General features: G+C 43.4%; 1 protein-coding gene across 8 annotated transcripts in view; it reads right to left on the reverse strand.

Annotated features, from left to right (window-relative positions):
* RCBTB1 (RCC1 and BTB domain containing protein 1) overlaps positions 1 to 20,955 on the reverse strand; it is a 53,728-nt gene extending 32,773 nt beyond the window's left edge. For 2 of the 8 annotated variants that reach the window (XM_025364438.1, XM_025364445.1), the window contains exons 1-4: positions 20,793 to 20,955; positions 15,864 to 15,943; positions 2,248 to 2,414; positions 1,717 to 1,867 (exon numbers count right to left, since the gene is read on the reverse strand). In XM_025364438.1, the coding sequence (XP_025220223.1) occupies positions 1,717 to 1,867; positions 2,248 to 2,373 (277 nt within the window). In that variant the 5' untranslated portion in view covers positions 2,374 to 2,414; positions 15,864 to 15,943; positions 20,793 to 20,955. Of the gene's footprint in view, positions 1 to 1,716; positions 1,868 to 2,247; positions 2,435 to 15,863; positions 15,944 to 20,792 lie in introns of all 8 variants that reach the window. The other 6 variants (XM_025364439.1, XM_025364443.1, XM_025364446.1 and 3 more) reach the window with 6 other exon arrangements.
* Positions 20,956 to 21,614: the final 659 nt, after the last annotated feature.

Genomic DNA, 21,614 nt, shown 5'->3' on the forward strand with positions numbered 1-21,614 from the left:
ATCATGCCACTGCACTCCAGCCTGGGTGATAGAGCAAGACTCTGTCTCAAAAGAAAAAAAAGGAAAGAAAGAACCAGTGTGATGCCAGAAGGCATGATTACGCAAGGCAAAAGTGAGATAATCACCTCATTATGCTCAACTCCAGTTATACTCATATCACATGATGATGCTCAGATTTGGATTGCACAGCTCTCTTGAGAAAGACACAGAGAACTTGAAGTGGATTCAGTTAGGAGTTACAGGCACTCAGAAGGCTAGATACTAAAACCTGTGACAGCATCCTAGGGAGCTGGGATTGATTCCTCAGTCTAGACAAAGAAAGGTACAGAGGCAAATTGTCTCCCAAATGCCACCCTAGACAATTATCCAACAAAAAGCTGAGGACGTCAAAGAAAGAGAGCAAGAGTTAACGTGTCTGAAGTATAAAAGGAAGCATTTAGGTTATAGATAATGAACTTTCAGAGAGTGCTGGGTGCCCACAGTACAGATCAATCACATACACATACAAAATGTCTGCTCTCTCTTAGTGATCTTGAAGAGGCAGAGAAAAAAGGACAAGAACCTATCAACCCGCATCCCCAGTTCCTTCAATATGGCAACCACATGAACGCCAGAGAACAGATGATTTCCCGATTCAAGATGCAAGAACTACACAAAGAAAGGAAAGCCACGTAGCATCTGTGTTTAGAAAAATGTACCGGCTGGGTGCAGTGGCTCATGCCTGTAATCCCAGCACTTTGGGAAGCCAAGGTGGGCAGATCACGAGGTCAGGAGTTCGAGATCAGCCTGGCCAATATGATGAAACCCCGTCTCTACTAAAAGTACAAAAATTGGCTGGGGCATGGTGGCATGCGTCTGTAGTCTCAGCTACTCGGGAGGCTGAGGCAGAAGAATCGCTTGAACCCGGGAGGTGGAGGTTGCAATGGGCTGAGATCATGCCACTGCACTCCAGCCTGGAGACAGAGAGAGACTCCTTCAGAAAAAAAGAATAAAGAAAAGAAAAGAAAGAGAAGAAAAGAAAGAAGAAGGAAGGAAGGGAGGGAGGGAGGGAGGGAGGGATGGAAAAGAAAAGAAAAGAGAGAAAGAGGCCGGGCGCGGTGGCTCACGCCTGTAATCCCAGCACTTTGGGAGGCCGAGGCGGGCGGATCACAAGGTCAGGAGATCGAGACCACGGTGAAACCCCGTCTGTACTAAAAATACAAAAAATTAGCCGGGCGCGGTTGTGGGCACCTGTAGTCCCAGCTACTCGGGAGGCTGAGGCAGGAGAATGGCGTGAACCCGGGAGGCGGAGCTTGCAGTGAGCCGAGATCGCGCCACAGCACTCCAGCCTGGGCGACAGAGCGAGACTCTGTCTCAAAAAAAAAAAAAAAAAAAAAAGAGAGAAAGAGAGAGAAAGAAAGAACCAAAGGAACCCTGAAAGTTGCCTTGCAGCCACAAATCCACTCAAAAATTAGGCTGGAAGGACCATTCATTTGCTATATCTAATCTTCCACAGCTTTATGGAAGTAGTCGAAAACCTCAGAAGTTTGCCTAATTTGCAAGACATCCTATAGCTGTTTCAGAGTTGGCCTGAAGTGTTTAACTTTTACCTGTTTTATGTACTTCCCCTCAGAAATTAAGAAGTAAACAATCCAAAATTAGTTATCTGGTATAGTCCTATAGAATTAACCGGTCAATTTCTCACAAACTGAAAAGTTAGATGGGTTCCCTCCTTACCTTCGGTGCTGAGAAGAACATGTGGTCCACTGCCGTAACTGAGGCTTTTAATCTTCTTTCCAGATAAGCCTTCTAGCTTTTTGGGTACAAGTGTACTCTGGTTATCTCCAGTTCCTAGACAGTTACTATAGTTCAGTCCAAATACAAAGACCTAGAAAACAGATAGTTTTTTTCTGAGTCTTTTGGCCGAAAGCTGTGTTAAAAGCTCCCTTCTCTCCTCTGAAAATAAGACATTTCAACTAGAGAGCTCAGGAGGTGAAAAGAGACTGATACGGTTGTTAAGAAAAATTCAACCTCTGCAGACATTGCTTACATTTCAGAATGTTTGTCTATATTATGAAACTCAGAGTGCTGTGGAGTAGAGGGGTACTAAAGAAACTGAGAAAAGAGAAACTATCAAAATCATAGTCTTCCTGAACTTCAGGATCTCTTTATTTATACCCTGACTTTTCTCCATCTTTGAACTGCACACTTTGAAGACCAATCCCCAAATAAGCCCTAAAATGAAAGTAGGTTTCAAGAGACTCTTACCTCATCATCGTCAGTAACGTACAGTGCTTCACTGGCTGAGGTGCCGAAGACACATGCCTTCCGAATAGACGCGATCTCCTGAGGGGACAGCAAAGTGAAGATGGGCCACTTTCCGACATCCACCATGACTCTGGCTTCAAGCAATTCCTATAAATAAGCCGACATCTCTGCTGGAACAGAAAGGATTCTAGAAAAAAATTAAAGAGCCACTGAGCTAACTTTTTAAAAAAAGACCTGTTAATAAATGCTAACAAAAGCTGATTCTAGAATAAATGAACTACCTTTGGTTACATGGATCACTCACTTTCCCCTAGCCACGTGTGCAATCCTTCCTCTACCTTCAAACTTTTCCTACAAGAGAATAACACGCGGGAACTAGCTGTTTGTCTTGCGCACTTCCTAGTCAGTGCTTATCTGTTCCACATGTGCTTCCAACTCACCCTCTTCTCAGACCTCTAAAAACAGCCAAAGCAGCAGGTGAAGACCAAGTTCTGGCTCCAGCACCCTCAACAGCACACACAGAGGGTGCCTGCGGCTGGAGCATGCTTAGCCAGAGCCTTGTCCCCATGTGCCAGAGATACTCTTCCCACCAGCACCAACTCGGATGACAAGGATCAGCTTCAGCCCCAGGTATCATACCACAAATTCAATGAGGATTAAACATCGTCAAATCAGGCTATTCACTGTCACTGCACAGCCAGACTATTGGAATAACATTTGAATGTCTTGACAAATGTGTGTGCAGGCGGAGGGGGAGGTATTGGTGAGGACAAGTAAAAGATTTGAGAGGGGAGTAATACATGAACATGGGAAAAAAAACACTTTTGTTTCAAATGGACAAAAGGGAATAAGAAAGTAAGTCTCCCTACCATCCCTCCCTGACCCTGTCCTCAAAGGCCACCACTGTTCCCAGTGATCTCTAACTCCTTCTGGAGATAGTGTATACTCATGGAAGCACTACACGTATGCATGGTGTATGTGTATCTTTAAAAACAAAAGCACAAATGGAAGGTTTTTTCCCTATTTAACGGTGCATCGGGGAAATCATTCTATATTAGCACACATAGACCTGCTGCATTTCTTTTCCATGGTACTATAGCATTCCATTACATCGATTCAGCAATTTACCTTGTTTCCTACTGAGAGACATTTAAGTCAATACATCTTTTGCTAGAACAATACTGCAATTGTTGCCTGCATAGTATTGTATTGACATGTCTTGTTTTATACAGAAATTTCTAAAATAAATTCCTAAAAATGAAAATTGCTAGGTCAAAGTTTAATAGCTATTTTACTGTTACTAGCTACTAATATTTCAAATAATCTTCTAATGAAGTAGTGGCCATATATAAAATCACCATGGATGTAGGACGGCGCCTGTCTACACACACCTTTCCCACACAGCATACTCTCACGGTATCTGGTATCTGTTTTGTTTAAACTGACATTTCCCTGCGATGAGTGGAGTTGGATGGCACTTAAAAAAATAATCAGGCTGGGCGGGGTGGCTCACACCCCAGCACTTTGTAATCCCAGCACTTTGGGAGGCCGAGGCAGGCAGATCATGAGGTCAAGAGATTGAGACCAGCTTGGCCAACATGGTGAAACCCCATCTATACTAAAAATACAAAAATTAGCTGGGCATGGTGGTGTGCACCTGTAGTCCCAGCTACTCAGGAGGCTGAGGCAGGAGAATCACTTGAACCCGGGAGGCAGAGGTTGCAGTGAGCTGAGATCGCACCACTGAACTCCAGCCTGGTGACAGAGCAAGACTGTCTTGAAAATAAAAAATAATGATCAGAATAATTTCCACAGTAACAACTAACTTACTGGGCACTATGTGCCAAACACTATTTTAAGTAATTTTATATTTATTCATTCATTTAATCCTCACTTTACCCATAAGGAAATGGAGGAAAAAAGAGATTTTAAGAATCCGCTCAAACTTGTAAGCGGCAGAATTGGGATCTGCACCCAGGCAACCTGAAGCCTGAGTCTGTGCTCCTCACCTCTCACTCACATCTTCAGAGCCCACTGTCACTCTTTTGTGCAAAGTGCCTATTTTTTTCTACTGGATCATTGTTCTTTTTCTTATTCTTGATTTATAAGTATTCTTTGCATGGTAAGATGATCTTAAATGCTTTTAAAAGTTTAAAAATAAAGGCTGGGCGCAGTAGCTCGCACCTGCAATCCTAGCACTTTGGGAGCCAAAACCGGAAGGATTGCTTGAGCCCAGGAGTTTGAGACCAGCCTGGGCAACATGGCAAAACCCCATTTCTACAAAAAACACACAAAAAAAGGGCCGGGTGCAGTAGCTCACGCCTGTAATCCCAGCACTTTGGGAGGCCAAGGTGGGTAGATCACTTGAGGTCAAGAGTTCATGACCAGCCTGGCCAACAGAATGAAACCCCATCTTTACTAAAAATACAAAAAAAAATTAGCCTGGCAGTAGTGGCGCCTGCGTGTAGTCCCAGCTACTCGGGAGGCTAAGACAGGAGAATCACTTGAGCCCGGAAGGCAGAGGTTGCAATGAGCCAAGATTGCGCCACTGTACTCCAGTCTGGAAAACAGAGTGAGAGAGACCCTGTCTCAAAAAAAGAAAAGAAAGAAAGAAAGAAAAAAGAAAAAGAAAAATTATTAGCTAGGCATGATGGCACATGCCTGCAGTCGCAGTTACTCAGGAGGCTGAGGTGAGAGGATTGCTTGAGCCCAGGAAGTCAAGGCTGTAGTTGAATTGAGATCGCAACACTGCACTCTAGCCTGGGTGACAGAGGGAGACCCTATATCAAAAAGATTAATAAAATAAACAAAAAGAAACAAGATGCCCCTCAAATGACCTCTTGTGCCTCTTACAAAACAGATGGAGAAAGGAGTCATAAGAAGTCAAACCATATAAAGCCATACAAGCAGGTAAGTAAATTTCAAGAAAACCCAGAAGCAGATTTTCCTAGAATTATGAACCGTATCGAGCTAGTCTTCAAAATGTTTAATTTTACGTGATACAGAATTAGCCAAAAATATGACTCACCACCTTTAAAATTACAACACAAAAGGTATGACATTCAAAACCACACAACTTCCCGACAGCAGCACAATTATTCTAAAATCATTAAACAAATACGGGCAACTCTGCCCTCAGGGTTTGGTAATCTACTGCAAGATCAGGCTAACCTTCATAATGATGGGGCATTATACGCACTGACTTCATCCATGGCTAAATTATATGCAGCTTTATTTTACAAGGTATTTTTCTGAAGACTTGTCATTTAAGAGTTAATTTAAAAAACCGGTCATGTATCTTACATGTCCCACACCCATCATAAAAGAAAAAGGCATCCCCAACAGGCTCGGTAGAGTGGAAACAAGAGTGCTGAGGCCTGTGTCTCGGGTTTGCTTTTAAAATCCGTCAGTATGGGGCCGGGCACGGTGGCTCACGCCTGTAATCCCAGCACTTTGGCACTTTGGCAGGCTGAGGCAGGTGGATCATGAGGTCAGGAGATCGAGATCATCCTGGCTAACAGTGAAACCCCATCTCTAGTAAAAATACAAAAAATTAGCAGGTGTGGTGGCGGGTGCCTGTAGTCCCAGTTCCTCAGGAGGCTGAGGCAGGAGAATGGCGTGAACCCGGGAGGCGGACCTTGCAGTGAGCCAAGATCGCGCCACTGCACTACAGCCTGGACAACAGAGTGAGACTCCATCTCAAAAAAAAAAAAAAAAAAAAAATCAGTCAGTATGACAGCCATTTGCTGTTTTGAGCCTGGGTTTCCTCCAAACCTAGAAATTTGTGATTTTAGGTTCAAGACATAATGAAGAAGCTGGGGGATTTCTTGAGCAGATAAGAACAACAAGGGCAGTAATGTTGGCGAAGCAAGTAATTATCCCCAGCAAGACAATCAAAGCTAAGGGCAGAAAAGAAGAAACGAACAACTATTCTGAACCTGCCTTGTCATAGACACTGTTAATTAAGTAGTTTCCATACATTATTTCATTTAATATTCATAATACTCTTGTAAGGAGGAGACTGTAAACCATTCCTGACAGATGAGGACTGTGGCTCAAAGGTGAAAGGACTTGCCAAGGTCACACAGCAGACCCCTTTAATTTTTCTTATGGAGAGTATCAGTCCTGGCCCTTCAATGGCTGAACTTCCTCAGCATCACTTCTTTCTGACTTTATCTTGCCTCCTAAATGTACAGCAGCATCTGTCTTTAAACTGTTTCCAATATAAAAAGTATCCAGGTGGGGCGTGGTAGCTCACGCCTGTAATCCCAGCACTTTGGGAGGCCAAGGCGGGTGGATCACCTGAGGTCGGAAGTACGAGACCAGCCTGACCAACATGGAGAAACCCTGTCTCCACTAAGAATACAAAATTAACCAAGCATGGTGGCAAATGCCTGTAATCCCAGCTACTCAAGAGGCTGAGGCAGGAGAATCACTTGAACCTCGGAGGTGGAGGTTGGAGTGAGCTGAGATTGCGCCATTGCACTCCAGCCTGGGCGACAAGAGCAAAACTCCATCTCAAAAAAAAAGAAGTAACCACTCTCCCAATAAAAAGCATTCCCCAAGATGCTTCTGCCTAGATTTGCCTGGTTAAGCCTTATGAATGTCATCTATTCCTGCACTTTTGCATCAACCATTGAGAGGCAGGCCTAGAGAACACACGTGACCTCTGTCCTCGGAGCTCACAACATACAAGGTGCATCCTTGGGCTAGAGACTGCTAAGGCACAAAGTGTGTCTTCGTTAAACCATGCTCAACCTGGGCAGCTGAGGACATGAACAGGCATCCTCGGAATTCAGACAAGGTTCCCTGAGAGGTTCTGTGGGGCTATGTGCCATGCAGAACAACAGAACAGGGTCCTTAACTTGGGCGGGTGGCATTTCCCTCCTAAGGCAGCGGAGTATAACTGTAAACACCACCCAAACTTTCTAATTTACTCAAAATTACCACCATCCTCATTATAATTTGACTATTGTGGTGAGGTCTTTAATTATTCCATTTTCCTGGGGGCAGTGGCACCTTTTGCTACTATTAAGAAAACCACATTAAGGATCATAATTATATCAACCTTAAGAAGAATTAGTGTGTATAGACTATCAATCCAGTAAACTAAAACTGGTACAATCATTAAAAATTAACGAGTATTTCATCTGTGATAAAATCTATATCAGACTTAAGAACTGTGCAGTTAACAATGACTCAAAAATACAGGATCTGCTGGGCGCAGTGACTCACACTTGTAATTCCAGCTCTTTGGGAGGCAGAGGCAGGCAGATCACTCGAGTCTAGAAGTTTGAGACCAGCCTAGAGGACATGGTGAAACCCTGCTTCTACAAAAAAATACAGAAATTATCCAGGAGTAGTGGCATGCACCTGTTGTCCCAGCTACTCGGGAGGCTGAGGTGGAAGGATCATTTGAACCTGGGAGGCGGAGGTTGCAGTGAGCCGAGATCATGCCACTGCACTTCAGCCTGGGCGACAGAGTGAGACTCCGTCCCAGAAAAAAAAAAAAATGCAGGATCCATTGCAAGGAACAGCAACATTAGTTAGGACAGCTCTGATATCATGACATCTACTAAATTTGCCTAAACATGAAAGAAAAGTATTAACAGACTTGTTCTAACTATGGAATTTTATTTCAAAGGAATATAAATGTAGTTCAACTAAATTTCATTTAAATAATCATTCCAGGCTGGGCATGGTGGCTCACACCTGTAATCCCAGCACTTTTGGGAGGCTGAGGCAGGCAGATCAGTTGAGGTCAGGAGTTTGAGACCAGACTGGCCAACATGGCAAAACCCTCTCTCTACTAAAAATACAAAAATGACCCCGGGTGTGGTGGTGCATGCCTGTAATCTCAGCTACTCGGGAGGCTGAGGTGGGAGGATCATCTGAGCCCGGGAGGCAGAGGTTGCAGTGAGCCAAGACTGTGCAACTGCACTCTAGCCTGGGCGATAGAGTGAGACTCTTGTCTCAAAATAATAATAATAATAACAACAACAACAACAATCACTCCAGAGGGTTGCACAATAATTTAGATGCTTCAAATAGGAAGATATGAAGTGATTCTATTTGTGTTCTATTCCTGTATGAAGGAGGTACTGCTAATGGGAAGAACCTTCAACTGGCCTATTCAGCCCAGGCCTTCCCTGACAGTCATGTACCTTGGTAAGTACCCTGAGCAAGGTAGCCCAACTCTCTTCCTTCCCATGGTGCTATGCTTTGTCCAAATTATAAGCACCCCCAAGGAAACATCCCAACAGAAGCTGCCACCCAAACATGTTATACAGCTAAACTATGTGCACATCCCAAATTCAAAACAAAACCACAAAAATAAATGTACCCTGGAAGACTTAGTTAGCTTAGCTATGTTAAAAAACAGTATGTACTGTATGATTACAATTTTTCTAAAGTATGATATATACAGAAATGTATACACCAAAATATATCTCAATGGAGAGATTACAGGTGGCACCATTTTCTTTCTTTGTGTTTGTATTCTATTTTTTGGCCTGCCATCAGCAGGATTGTGACCAAAAAACAAGTCCTATCAGTCTCCTACCTCACTTCCCCCTTACAAATTAGATACAATACACTTCCTAATCTTTTTTTTTTTTTTTTTTTTTTTTTTTAGATGGAGTTTCGCTCTTGTGGCCCAAGCTGCAGTGCAGTGGCGCGATCTCGGCTCACTGCAACCTCCACCTCCTGGGTTCAAGCAATTCTCCTGCCTGCCTCAAGTAGCTGGGATTACAGGTGCCCACCATCACGCCCAGCTAATTTTGTATTTTTTTAGTAGAGACAGGGTTTCACCATGTTAGCCAGGCTGGCCTCAAACTCCTGACCTCAAGTGATCCACCCACCTCGGCCTCCCAAAGTGCTGGGATTACAGGTGTGAGCCACCACACCTGGCCTTCTTTGTATTTTTAAAATGTAGTAGCCAATTTCTTTCTTTCTTTTTTTTTTTTTTTTGAGACAGTCTCGCTCTGTTGTCCAGTCTGGAGTACACTGGCACCATCTTGGCTCACTCTAACCTCTGCCTCATCAGTTCAAGCAATTCTTGTGCCTCAGCCTCCCGAGTAGCTAGGATTACAGGTGTACGCCACCATTTCTGGCTAATTTTTGTATTTTTAGTAGAGAGGGGGTTTCACCATGTTGGCCAGGCTGGTCTCAAACTCCCGACCTTAAGTGATCCACCCACCTCGGCCTCCCAAAGTGCTGGGATTACAGGTGTGAGCCACCGCATCTGGCCTTCTTTGTATTTTTAAATATAGTCTCAAATGTCTTTCTTTTTTTTGCGGGGGGGATGGGACAGAGTCTTGTCTGTTGCCCAGTCTGGAGTACACTGGTGCCATCTTGGCTCACTGCAACCTCCACCTCCCCAGTTCAAGCAATTCTTGTGCCTCAGCCTCCCAAGTAGCTGGGATTACAAGTGTGCACCACAACACCCTGTTAATTTTTGTATTTTTAGTAGAGATGGGGTTTCACCACGTTTGCCAGACTGGTCTCAAACTCCTGACCTCAGGTGATCCACCCACCTCAGCCTCCCAAAATGCTGGGATTAGAGGCGTGAGCCACCACGCTCAGCCAGTCCCAAATTTCTATAACAAACACTGTGTGACCAATAAAATGAACAAATACTTCAAATGAAAATAAAAGTTCAATTATTTGAATTATGTTTTACCCCTAGGCTGTTAGAAGTTTTAAGATGTATTCTTGCTTTAGATTCATAACCTAGAGGGGCAGAATGTTTCAGGCAAAATCTGGAAAAATGAATTATTAATATAAAATTAAATGTAAACAGTAGAAATGTAAGATGATACAGCTGCTATAGAAAATCAGATGGTGATTCCTCAAGAAAAAGTAAACAATAGAATTATATTATCTAGAAACTCCATTTCTAGTATATACCCTAAAGAACTGAAAGCAGAGACTTGAACAGATAGTTGTATACCAACAGTCAAAGCAGCATTATTGACAATAGCCAAAATGTGAAAATAATCCAAATATCCATGAACAGATGAATGGATAAACAAAATGTGGTCTACACATATGACAGAATATTATTCACCTTTATGAGGAAATTCTGATACATACAACAACAGGGATGAACCCTGAAGACACTATGCTAATAAGCTAGACAAATATTGTATGATTCCACTTACATGAGGTACCTAGAACAGTCAAATTCAAGGAGACAAAGTAGAATTGTGGGTGCCAGGAGCTGGAGGGAGGTAGGAATGGAGAGTTACTGTTTAATGGGTACAAAGTTTCACTTTGGGATGATGCAAAAGTTCTAGGCAACAAACATATGAAAAAAATATTCAACATCACTAATCATCAGAGAAATCCAAATCAAAACCACAGTGAGATACTATCTTAAACCAGTCAGAATGGCCATTATTAAAAAGTCAAAAACAAAAGATGCTGGCGAGGCTGTACAACAGAGGGAACACCATACACTGTTGGTGGGAATGTAAATTAGTTCAGCCACTGTGGAAAGCAGTTTGGAGATTTCCCAAAGAACTTAAAACAGAACTACCATTCAACCCAGGAATCCCAAGACTGGGTATGTATCCAAAGGAAAATAAATTGTTCTACCAAAAAAAAAAAAAAAAACCACATGCACTTGTATGTTTATCACAGCACTATTCACAATAGCAAAGATATGGAATCAACCTAGGTGCCCATCAACTGTGGATTGGAAAAAGAAAATGTGGTACATATACACCATGGAATACTACACGGCTATAAAAAAGAACAAAATCATGAATGCAGCGAGAGGCCATTATCCTAAGTGAATTAACACAGGAACAGAAAACCAAATACCACATGTTGTCATTTAGAACTGGGAATTAAATATGGGGTATACATGGATATAAAGATGGGAACAATAGACACTGGAGACTACTACAGGGGCAGGGAGGGAGGGGTACACAGGCTAAAAAACTACCTATTGGATACTATGCTCACTACCTGGGTCATGGAATCATTCGTACTCCAAAGCTCAGCATCACACGCTATACCCATGTAACAAAACTGCATATGTGCTCCCTGAATCTAAAATAAAAGTTGAAATTGGGTCAGGCATGGTGGCTCATGCCTGTAATCCCAGCACTTTGGGAGGCCGAGACGGGTGGATCATAAGGTCAGGAGATCAAGACCATCCTGGCAAACACGATGAAACCCCATCTCTACTAAAAATACAAAAAAATTAGCCAGGTGTGGTGGTGGGTGCCTGTAGTCCCAGCTCCTCAGGAGGCTGAGGCAGAAAAATGGTGTGAACCCGGGAGGCGGAGCTTGCAGTGAGCCGAGATCATGCCATCACACATGGGCAACAGAGCAAGACTCCATCTCAAAAAAAAAAAAGTTGAAATTATTTTTTAGGTAGTCTACAGACGGATGGCTGTGATGGCTATACAACAATGTGAATGTACCTAATGTCACTAAAATGTATACTTAAAAATTCTTAAAATGGTAAATTTTACACTATATATCTTTTACCTCAATTTTTAAAAATCAATCATCCTGTGGGCTTTTATCAAGTCTGCATTAATAAACTCAAAGATACATTTCTAAAACTAAATACAGAAAGGTTTCAGTTCTAAAAAATGCTTTTGGAAAAGTAAAATTATACTGTTTTAATCATGTCTTGAGAATACAAGTTCAGATTAGGGAAATTCTCAACGGAGCATTTATAAAAGACATATAGCCTTCTTAGAACTTTCCAGTGCATAGAGCAAGTTAAACCAGACCAAACAAATTGCTAAGATGACAGATCCTTCCAGGGCTTGATTGGTAATTATAAAAATGATGAGCTGTAATTAGAATGTCAGTCATCTTTAGTTACTTCTGAAGTACCTCACTAAGATAGTAATTTTTTCTGCAAGCCTTCCATATTTTATTTAGGAAATACTTTCTGAAAAACAGTATTAATGTGTTTCAGCCTGAATTACTACTCTCTATATGTTGTTATTAGGTGAATCAATGTCTTTTTTTTTTTTACTGTATAGAGAGAAAACAAGGGTACAAGGAAAGAAAAGAGGAATGCAAAAATGCCAGAGAGGTAGAAAGAGTGTGACGTCCTTAAAGATAACATGCCAATCCACTTGGATCTTTGTATTTTCTCTGGCACTTGAAAATACATCCTGTATCCCCCATTGCACTTATCCTACGTCCATTAGTCCTACAGATCAATATCCCATTCCCTGGGATGGCTTATCCTAGCTATTGGCACTGTCCCTCAGAGAACTTGTGGCATGAGGAAGAAAAGGTTATTTTATTTTATACTCTGAAAGTAAATTCAGTCAGGACAAACACAGGCCTTCCAATTTTAGAAATCTACATTTAGAACTGAAAGGCTGAAGGAGTAATGTAGCAACTAATCTTTTAATTCCTCTAAGAGCACATTTATTTTACTTTCCCCAGGGAACAAATATTAAGGAAAGGTTAATTTTATTTTAGTATTTTGCTGATCTAGCAAAAATATATTTGGAACATGCCTATGGAGTTTTTAAAAACAACAGGAAATGGAGTGAAATAGTACAGGAAAACTGGTTTTGATGAAATAATGGTCTCAATATTAAACAATACTGGAAATTTAGGGTTGATCTGTAAGCACATGGCTTCCACACAGACGTCAACTAACCAGAACGTATTTGACACAAATACAAGAATGTATTTGTTTGGGCTAGTTTAAATTGCTGTATGTACTGGCTTTTAAATGCCACCAATGGGGTATTTTACCTTTAGATCTGGCCTCTATTGACCTTAGAGCTTTCTAAGGAAAACAGTGGGAAAAGAGTAAGCAATCCTTCAGCATTGGCTAGCACCAAGATTCTGACGCTTCTGGTGTCATTTTAGAAGCATGACATGAGTTTGTGTCATTCTTTATTATGGAAGCTGATAGCCAGAGGAAACTGGAAGGGCTCTGAATGTTGGAACAATCATTTTAAGTAGCCTAAACATTCTTCAGCATACAAGCTACAGGAAGCTTTAAACTACTCAAAACAGCAATTTCTAATATGCAAAATGGTATTTTTAATTGCAAAAAACTTTGAATTAAAGCATTTACACATACACTGAAAGTTCCTAACAGAGGTTTCTCTATTTTTGTAAACTCAGTAGGTGATGATTTTACTTATCAGTTTAAGTTGCTAAGCTGTCTTACGGAAAAAATTTATAGTTAATGAGCTATTGATAAAATCTAAGAGGCCTCGGAAAAAAATACTACTGTATGCTACTGTGAACAAAATCCAGTTGTCCCTCAGTATCCGTGGGGGACTGGTTCCAGGACCCCCTGCAGACACCAAAGTCCACAGATGCTCAAGTCCCTGATAGAAAATGGCATAGTATTTACATATAACCTACACACATCCTCCCATATACTTTAAATTATCTCCAGATTACTTATAATACCTAATACAATGTAAATGCTTGGTAAATAGTTGTTATGCTGTACTGCTTGGCGAATAATGACAAGAAAAAAATACTCTACATGTTCAGTACAAATGCAATTTTTAACATTTGGAATTTGAGGTTGGCTGAATCCACAGATGTGGAATCCATGGATACAGAGAGCTGATTAAAGTCATACATTAATTCTTCTTCTGCAATGACCCCAGATACCAAGAATGCCAGGGACGTCATAAAGAACAATACAATCATGGTCTCTGCCTCTGAGGAACTGAAGGCCTAATGGAAAGTCAGATCCTAAGTAAGTGGAAAACTAGAATGCAAATACAACTGGAATAATTAAGCAAATGAATGTACTATGCAAGTATATGGTCCATGAGATACATGTTAATGTGTCAAATGGTAAATAATTACATGCAAACTAGTGACGACTATATAAAAATTGTACATAACAGAAAACAATTACACAAAATCCTAGAAACCAAATTCTCCATATTCCAGCAGAGGAGAAAATGTGAGCCTTTCCTCAGTGAAGATCATCCAGTTTCCTAGAAGAACAAGTGCTCTTCACAGTCTTCTTCCTTTTTTACCAATAAACGTTCCCATTTGAGCACAAAAGATTGAAGGGTATGACCATCTTTATTTCTGAATCCATTTAATTCTAGAGAAACATAAGATAGAGATGTTTTTTCTAGAAATTTGTTTCTAGAAAAATAAATAAGAGAGCTCTAGGGTTTGGGGTAAACTTTTTGGTATACAACATTACAACTTATGTCTTCCATCTATGCTACAGCAAAAGCAATTCAAAAACCCTCTCAAGGTACAAACAGCCAAATGTTACTCTTACCAATTTCTTCCATATAATTCTGATGGGCTTAAAACCTTAAAACCATTTCACCCACTCTATGGTACAGGCGCTGCAAATCACAGGCGAAGTTTCGAAGATGTGCTGAGACACTAATACTGTTACTGCCCCAGCTGCCAGAACAGCTGTCATCCACTTCTCTCTTCTGCAAACACACAGTACTACAAGAATGAAAGGGAGGCTGGGCACGGTGGCTCACGTCTGTAATCCCAGCACTTTGGGAGGCTGAGCAGGGTGGATTACGAGGTCAGGAGATCAAGACCATCCTAGCTAACAACGGTGAAACCCGGTCTCTACTAAAATTACAACAAAATTAGCCGGGCGTGGTGGTGGGCACCTGTAGTCCCAGCTACTCCAGAGGCTGAGGCAGGAGAATGGTGTGAGCCCGGGAGGTGGAGTTTGCAGTGAGCCAAGATCACGCCACTGCACACCAGCCCGGGCGACAGAGCAAGACTCCGTCTCAAACAGAAAAAAAAAAAAAAAAGAAAGGGAAAGGAAGAATGCCCTGAATGCTTGACTAAGGAGTCTGAGAATGTACCTTCTCCAAAATAGATTGTCATCCTTCAAGTTGAAGCCACCTGTACAGGTGAGTGAAGATAATACCCCCACCTTCATTTAGGGAACAGTAGGACTAGTGTTTTAGAATTCTCTACCTGATTATGACTACCCTTTGTTTCATATGTTTTGTTCAAATTCATCACTAATTTAAGAGGAAAATGTAAGTCCCTACAACTGTCGTTTCCCAACCACTAATAAGTTATTTGACTTGAAGCACAATTTGCAACGGCCTCTGTAAGCATTTCTTTAGCCCCATCATCCAAGGGGCTGCTTTCACCTCATTCATTTCATCTCATCTCACGTCTAACCTGAGCCATGTGCTCAAAAAGCAAACGAACCAAGTGGCAATATAGCATGAGCAGTGAAAAAAATAACATATCTAGGGTTGCGAATCTGACTGAGTCCTTATAAAAGTATTGCTTTTATAGGATACTGCTGTTTTCAAAAGGAAACCAGAAAAGAAATATCGACAATTAGAAATGTTTTTTCTATAGCTTTGTTCTTTGTCACACCAAACAAATAGGTGTCACAAAACAGAACAAAAAAAGCAATGATGGGTCAAAGTTTAAAGAAATGGATAGATGGCTGGGTGAAGTGGCTTACACCTGTAATCCCAGCATTTTGGGAGGCAAAGGCAGGAGGATCACTTGAACCCAGGAGTTCAAGACTAGCCTGGGCAAGATGGCGAGACTCCGTCTCCTCAAAAATAAAAAGATTAGCCAGTTGTAATGGTGTGTGCCTGTAGTCCCAGCTACTCAAGAGGCTGAGGTGGAAGGATCACCTGAGTCCAGGAGGATGAGGCTACAGTGAGCTGTGTTCACACCACTGTATTCCAGTCTGGGCAAGAGAGCGAGATCCTGTCTGAAAAAGAAAAAAGAAATGGATAAAACATAATACTTCATTTTATTTTCCAAATGAATTCAAGGCTGGAATTGGGGGGTCAAATTCAAATCTATTTATGGTTTCATGGATCTTTCTCATGTGGGTATCCCAAAAGTGATTTCATCTATTAGTCTCCACTTGTATGAAAAGTATCAACTGTACCCTGCAATGACCTAAAGCTAAACTGAAATTCCAGCATGGACTGGCAGAACCATACACTATTAATTCAATGTTCTTAGGTGAACAGGACACAGAGCCAACATCAACAGAAATTACATGGGGTGGGAGGATCTAGAGACATAAACAGATGCTCACAACAGTGTGGCTGGTCTCTGATGGGGAGGGTCAGACACTGTAGAGGCAACAGAATTGGGAAGTGCGCTTCAGCTACCTGAAGAGAAGAGGCGCCTGCACCAGTGAGCACACATGCCAGGTAAGGCTCTGGTGGAGGAACTGAAAGAAAGTCAGCATGGCTGCAGCACACAGCTCAGGCTTTATCCTAAGAGCACCAGGTAATCCCTGAAGGGTCTTAAGCAGGGAAGTGGCATAAACAGATGTAAGTCTATGAAAGATTACTTTGGCTGACCATAGAGATATGAGACGACAAAGGAGTGCTTAGAGGGAGTCCAGGATGGCTATGGTAAGCCAGAAAAGAAGGGATGGAAGCCCACATCAGGAAAATGGAGAAAACTGGACAAGAAGGAAAATCAAGAAGATTCTGCGACTGGCTTAATGGGACAAGGAGCACTGGATAAGCAGAAAGGCAGAGCCAAAGATCACAGGCAGACACTGAGCTTGAGTGAGAGAGAACTGTGCTGCCACTCACTACAGCAGAGAGCACAGCAGGCCTCAGGGGTGATGAGTCCTACTATGGACCTTTTGTTCCAGGTACCTGTGGGATATTAAAGCGGACAAGTCCCAACAGATGGATTTAGAAATCTGAAGCTCAAGAAAGGTCTGGATTGGAGATTTGGAAATCTGGCATGAAATCACCCAGGAAAAAAGCAAGTAGAATAAGAAGAGCAGAGTATCTTGAGCAGAACTCTAAGAAACTCCAACAGGAAAGGGACAGGGAGTACCCCCTAGAAGGGACTGTGAAGGAAGAGGTAGACCAGGAGGAAAAGCAGGAGAGCAGAGTGTTACAGAGGCCTGGGGACTTGAGCATCACAGGCAAGAGGCATGCTACTGTCAAACGCTGCTGAGATGCTAAATGAGGGAAGGGTTAAGAAACTTCCATTGGATTTAACAAGGAGAATTACCAGTGACCTTAATAAGAACAGTTTCACGGAGGTTGTGGGAGGAAGAAGCCAGGTGTCAGCAGGTTGAGGTGTATGTGAAACGTGAAGGAAAGGAAACCATGAGTATAAACAACTTGTTCAAGAAATTTCACTCTGAAGGAAAAACGAGAAATCGGATGGTAATCACAGAATGTGATGGAGTTGCGGGACGTTTTCTGTTAACCTTTTTAATGTAAACATTGTTGGAGGCTTGAACATGTTTGAGCTAATGGGAAGGAGCCAGTAAAAAGATCAAAAAGGAGAGGACACAACAACTCAATGAGGGTCTTAAGAAAGTAGCAGGGAATGGGATCTGAAGCAGAAGTGCAACAGAAGTGCTGGGCGCGGCAGCTCATGCCTGTAATCCCAGCACTTTGGGAGGCTAAGGCAGGTGGATCATCTGATGTCAGGAGTTCGAGACCAGCCTGGCCAACATGGTGAAACCCCATCTCTACTAAAAATAAAAAAATTAGCTGGGCATGGTGGTAGGCACCTGTAATCGCAGCTACTCGGGAGCCTGAGGCAGGAGAATCACGTGAACCCAGGAGACAGAGGTCACATTGAGCCAAGATTGCACTCCAGCCTGGGCAACAAAAGCAAAACTCTGTCTCTAAATAAATAAATAAATAAATAAGTGCATGAGAAACTGTAGAAAGGAGCAAGTCTTCCTTTGGAAAGGGTGAATGTGAATGAAAGCCATTTAAAGGTTAGGAATCCAGATGCTGGAGGCATACTTGTTCTTTCATTCTCATTCTCTCTCTCCGCTGAGTCTCCATTTTACATGCCCACCAGCAATGTACAACAGTGCTGCTTTCTCCAATATTTACTGCCTATCTTTTGTATTGTGCCCATCCTAGTGGATGGGAGGTGGTATCTCATGGTTTTGATTGGCATTTGAGGACCATTCTCTTCTGAGGTTACCTATTTTTCCTTATGAAGAGTTAGGCTTCTTGCTAAGAGTAAGAGGGGAGGTAGCAATAAAAAATGGAGTGGAGGCTGGGTGTGGTTGCTCATGCCTGTAATCCCAATATTTTGGGAGGCCAAGGCAGGAAGACTACTTGAGGCTAGGTGTTCAAAAGACCAGCCTGGGCAACATAGTGAGACCCTGTCTCTACAAAAATTTAAAAATTAGTTGAATGTGGTGGTGCGCACCTGTGCTCCCAGCTACTTGGGAGTGGGAAGGATCACTCGAGCCTGGGAGGTTGAGGCTGCAGTGAGCTATGATCACACGGCACTGTACTCCAGCCTGGGCGACATAGTGAGACCCTGTCTCAAAAAAAAAAAAAAGTGGAGTGGAGCAACTGGGGGGAAAATGGTGGAGAAGTCTGAAGCAGTCACCAGGGAGGATGGGAAAGAGCACTGAGCAGAGAAACCTAGCAGGATGGTAAGACCAAGCCCAGAGAAAGCTGGAGACCATAGGTCTTTAAAGGTACCCATCTGGTCTCCCGTGAGTTTTTCTACCCCAGGAAAGAGGTGTGCTTTTTTGTGGGTGTTTTTTTTTTTTAATCTGATCTAACACATAGTTGATTTATATAATTATTTCACTAACTGATCTCCTCTACTAAGTCTATTCTGGCTCGATTCAGACAACACCCATCATACCCCTTTTGTGTATTCTTCAGCACGTACACAACATGTACCTTTTTTTGTTTTGTTTTGTTTTTTTGAGATGGAGTCTCACTCTGTTGCCCAGGCTGGAGTGCAATGGCACGATCTCGGTTCACTGCACCCTCCGCCTCCCCGGTTCAAGTAATTCTCATGCCTCAGCCTCCTGAGTAGCTGGGACTACAGATGTGCACCACCACACCCGGCTAAATTTTGTATTTTCAGTAGAGACGGGGTTTACCATGTTGGCCAAGCTGGTCTCAAACTCCTGGCCTCATATAATCTGTGGCCTCAATCTCCCAAAGTGCTGGGATTACAGGTGTAAACCACTGCGTCTGGCCAATATGTAACATTTTTAACTTTTTTGTAAAACCAGAGAATAATTTTGAAATGTGTCCGAATGCCCTGCCTAGATTCTAGACTCTGTGAGGCCCCAGCCTCCTTTCCTATGCATGACTTACTGTTTAACGTAGTATACACAGAAGGAATATCATCATCACAATAAAGGTCTTTCACTTTCCTTCAGTTTCATCTACCCCGCAATGACTCCCAGGAAATAGGAGGATACTGTTTCAGACTTCCCAGCTCCCGTATATTAGGTGGAGCCAAGTTCTTGCTGCAGCATATGAGTGCTCTTTAATTTTAAAATTTTCAAAGAATTTTTTAAAAGCTACAAGCTTGACAGCTTTGGGTTTTTATGGCTACTTGTTTTCAGAAGTTCACAGAACTTTATCCTATGGATCACACACTTTAAAAAATCACTTGCAAAAAGTATCTTTAAAGATGAATATGCTTCCTCTTCAAGAGAAACAGGCTAGCAGGTAGAAGAAAAAGGACCCGTCTAGAGTATTAATAAATAGACTGGTATTCACACAATGGATTAAATGGATTAAAGTCCATCCCACAGATGAACTGCTGTATTAATAGAATCCAAATACACAGTTACATCCTAAACCCTGAAAGCAGTTTAAAGGGGTGAAATTCACCCAGTGCTCATTTGAAATGAATAAAGTTTAAACCACCTATAAACTGCCCTCAGGGTTCAATCATTTTTCCATTCCTTCGGCATTATACACTTGGACGTTTTAATGTTATTAGCCCACAATACACACCAGTTTCAGAAAATCAGTTTTTGTCCTCTAAGGGCTTTAATCCTCCCAAAAAAAGAATAGGGCAAAGGCAAAGAAAATCATGAATCTGGTTTTCTAAAAGCATTATTACAAGACTGCTTTACAAAATTGTAATCCCCAGCTGCAGAGAGTTCCGCAGATGGCTTGTAAGTGTCTTACACGCAAATAAATAAAAACAAAAGGCCACTTATGAGAGCAGAACACAGCGTGCTCGATAAGTCATCTTAAAATAAAACGAGCAGGTAGGTACTTTACCAGAGGCAGGACAAGGGAAACGTCATTTACTTCGCTCACCGCACGCCTGGATAAAGATCCTCACTAACAGAATCCCTACCTTTGTGGATTCTGTGTCGGAAAGGGAAACGATAAAGAATACGGTTTGTGACAGCACTACTCTTAGGGGGCGAAGAAGAGATGCTAAGATCTTGGAAAGGACAGAGGATACAGAGAGTCAGAAGGGAGGTCTCCTCTCAGTAAAACGGCAACCACAGCAGTCAGACTTCAGCTACGAGCAAAATCGAATCCATGCAGCTCAAAAAAGAGAGGGAGTAGGGAAAACTTTCCCTCGCCTCTCCCCATCCTTCCTTCTTTCTTGCAGGAAGGCACATTAGCTGAGGTGCTGGCGGGGCCGGGCCGGGGACCCCATCCCTCGCCGCGGACGCAGCGCCCGCGAGGACGGCCCGGTAGCCCGAGCGAGGGAGGCGGGAGGTGCGGGAGTAACGGGGCACACCCGGCCCGGCCTGCAGGGAAGGGAAGCAGGGGAAGCGCCGAAGGGGAAGAGGACTCCGCGAGCTCAACCCCGCGTCCACACGCTACCTGCGAGGTCAGCTGCTGCCGCGCCGTCCCGCGGGACTGCAGGGATCTCCGAAGCCCCGATGGGCACAGAAGTGCGAGCGAGCGGCGGTGCCCACCGGCGGCGAAGGGGAGGAGCGCCAGGGCGCGGGGCCTGCCGGGTCACGTGGCCCCGGCCGCCTCACGTGACCCGGTGCAGCGCGCGCCCGGGACGCTACCCAGCCGTGCAGCCCGCACCGGCCGATCCCGGCCGAAACCCTGCTCTTTGGGCCCTATAACCCGACTTCTCTAGAAGCCGATTGGCCGTCTGAGGCCCGCCCCGAGGCCCTGCCACCGGAGTGTACCGATGAAATCCGGTAGCTGCTGCCGGGACTCACAGGCTTTTGTCTCTGAGGAACCAGGAACGCGCGAGGCACGGGCTGCTGCTCTGCTCCCCGAGATGCCTTGGCTGTGGGGAGGGTCGGCCTCCCACCCCTAGAGACCTAGGACGGAAAAGCGACCGAAACCTGGCCCCCTGCCCACTCTGGGGCGCGACTGGCCCCGAGGCACCACCCAGGTGGTGCTGCCTGGGACGAAAGGCCGCTGAGCGGGGACTAGTTTGTTTTACCTGGAGACGCTCCTCTCCCTCCCCGCCACCCACCTCCTGATTGAAAGCGCCTAAGGCAGGCCAGGGACTAGGGAAAGTGGCAGCAGGACAAAGGTAAGAAGGAAGGAGGAGATGAGGCACAGGTCCTGGTATTGGAAAGAGGCACAGGCACATCGGAAGCAGCCGTCGAGGTTAGACGGGACCTAAGAGGGCATGTGATCCAACCCGATTCTTGTTATCAGTGAGTAAACTGAGGCCAG

Source organism: Theropithecus gelada, chromosome 17 (genome assembly GCF_003255815.1).
Source record: "Theropithecus gelada isolate Dixy chromosome 17, Tgel_1.0, whole genome shotgun sequence".
In the NCBI taxonomy this organism is placed as follows: Eukaryota; Metazoa; Chordata; class Mammalia; order Primates; family Cercopithecidae; genus Theropithecus; species Theropithecus gelada.